This window comes from Merops nubicus, unplaced genomic scaffold, assembly GCF_000691845.1.
Source record: "Merops nubicus isolate BGI_N331 unplaced genomic scaffold, ASM69184v1 scaffold36352, whole genome shotgun sequence".
NCBI lineage: Eukaryota > Metazoa > Chordata > Aves > Coraciiformes > Meropidae > Merops > Merops nubicus.
This window is the reverse complement of record NW_008593495.1, coordinates 5,483-6,227: the sequence shown is the minus strand read 5'-3', so window position 1 is coordinate 6,227 and position 745 is coordinate 5,483. Positions and strand designations below refer to the sequence as shown.

Genomic DNA, 745 nt, shown 5'->3' with positions numbered 1-745 from the left:
GGCTAGGGGTGGGGACACTGCCTGCGGGTGAGGGATGGGGCTGGGGAGGGCCCCAGCATCTGCAGCCCCGCCCCGGTGCGCGTGCTGCTGCGGGAAGCGGAGAGCCTGCGCGGGCACTACGCCGGGCGGGCCAAGCGCATCGACACCCTATCCCGAGCTGTCTTCCCCTTCACCTTCCTAGTCTTCAACATCTTCTACTGGGTCGTCTACAAAGTGCTGCGCTCGGAGGACATCCACTTGGTGCCCTGAGGCCTGGAAAAGTACGACTGCCTCTCAGTATAACCCCCAAGGGCACCTGGGTGTCGCGAGTTCAGCCAGAACCACATTTCCCTCTGTCGCAGCACAGCAGCACAGCTGGGCTGGGCCATGGAGCCTGGATATGTGGCAACCACCGTGTCTCTTCAGATGCAGAGGCACTGAGGGTGGGATCGGCAACTCCTGTGGTCAGCTGGAGAGAGGGACCCCTCCTGCCTCCTGCATGGTGTCACCCCCAGGTACTCAGAGATGCTGTGCTGCCAGGACACAGGGGAACCCCTTGTACTTTGGGATGCTGCACAACTATTGGCTAGGGAACACCACCTTAGCGCCAAACACACCCCATCTCTCTGCATCTTCCATGTCAGGCTACTGCTTCTCCAGGCTGCATCACTGAGCCATGGGCCATGAGCAGCCAGGTGAGAGGCTGCAGTTCTCTCTGCTCCCCTGGGCCAGAGCTTGGGTGCAGGAAACAGCAAGGAGCACCCTT

General features: G+C 61.5%; 1 protein-coding gene across 1 annotated transcript in view; it reads left to right on the top strand.

The window, feature by feature from the left end:
- LOC103768323 (glycine receptor subunit alpha-4-like) overlaps positions 1–249 on the top strand; it is a 6,411-nt gene extending 6,162 nt beyond the window's left edge. The window contains exon 9 of the mRNA XM_008935465.1: positions 7–249. Coding sequence (XP_008933713.1) covers positions 7–249 — 243 coding nt within the window. The remainder of the gene's footprint in view (positions 1–6) is intronic.
- Positions 250–745: the final 496 nt, after the last annotated feature.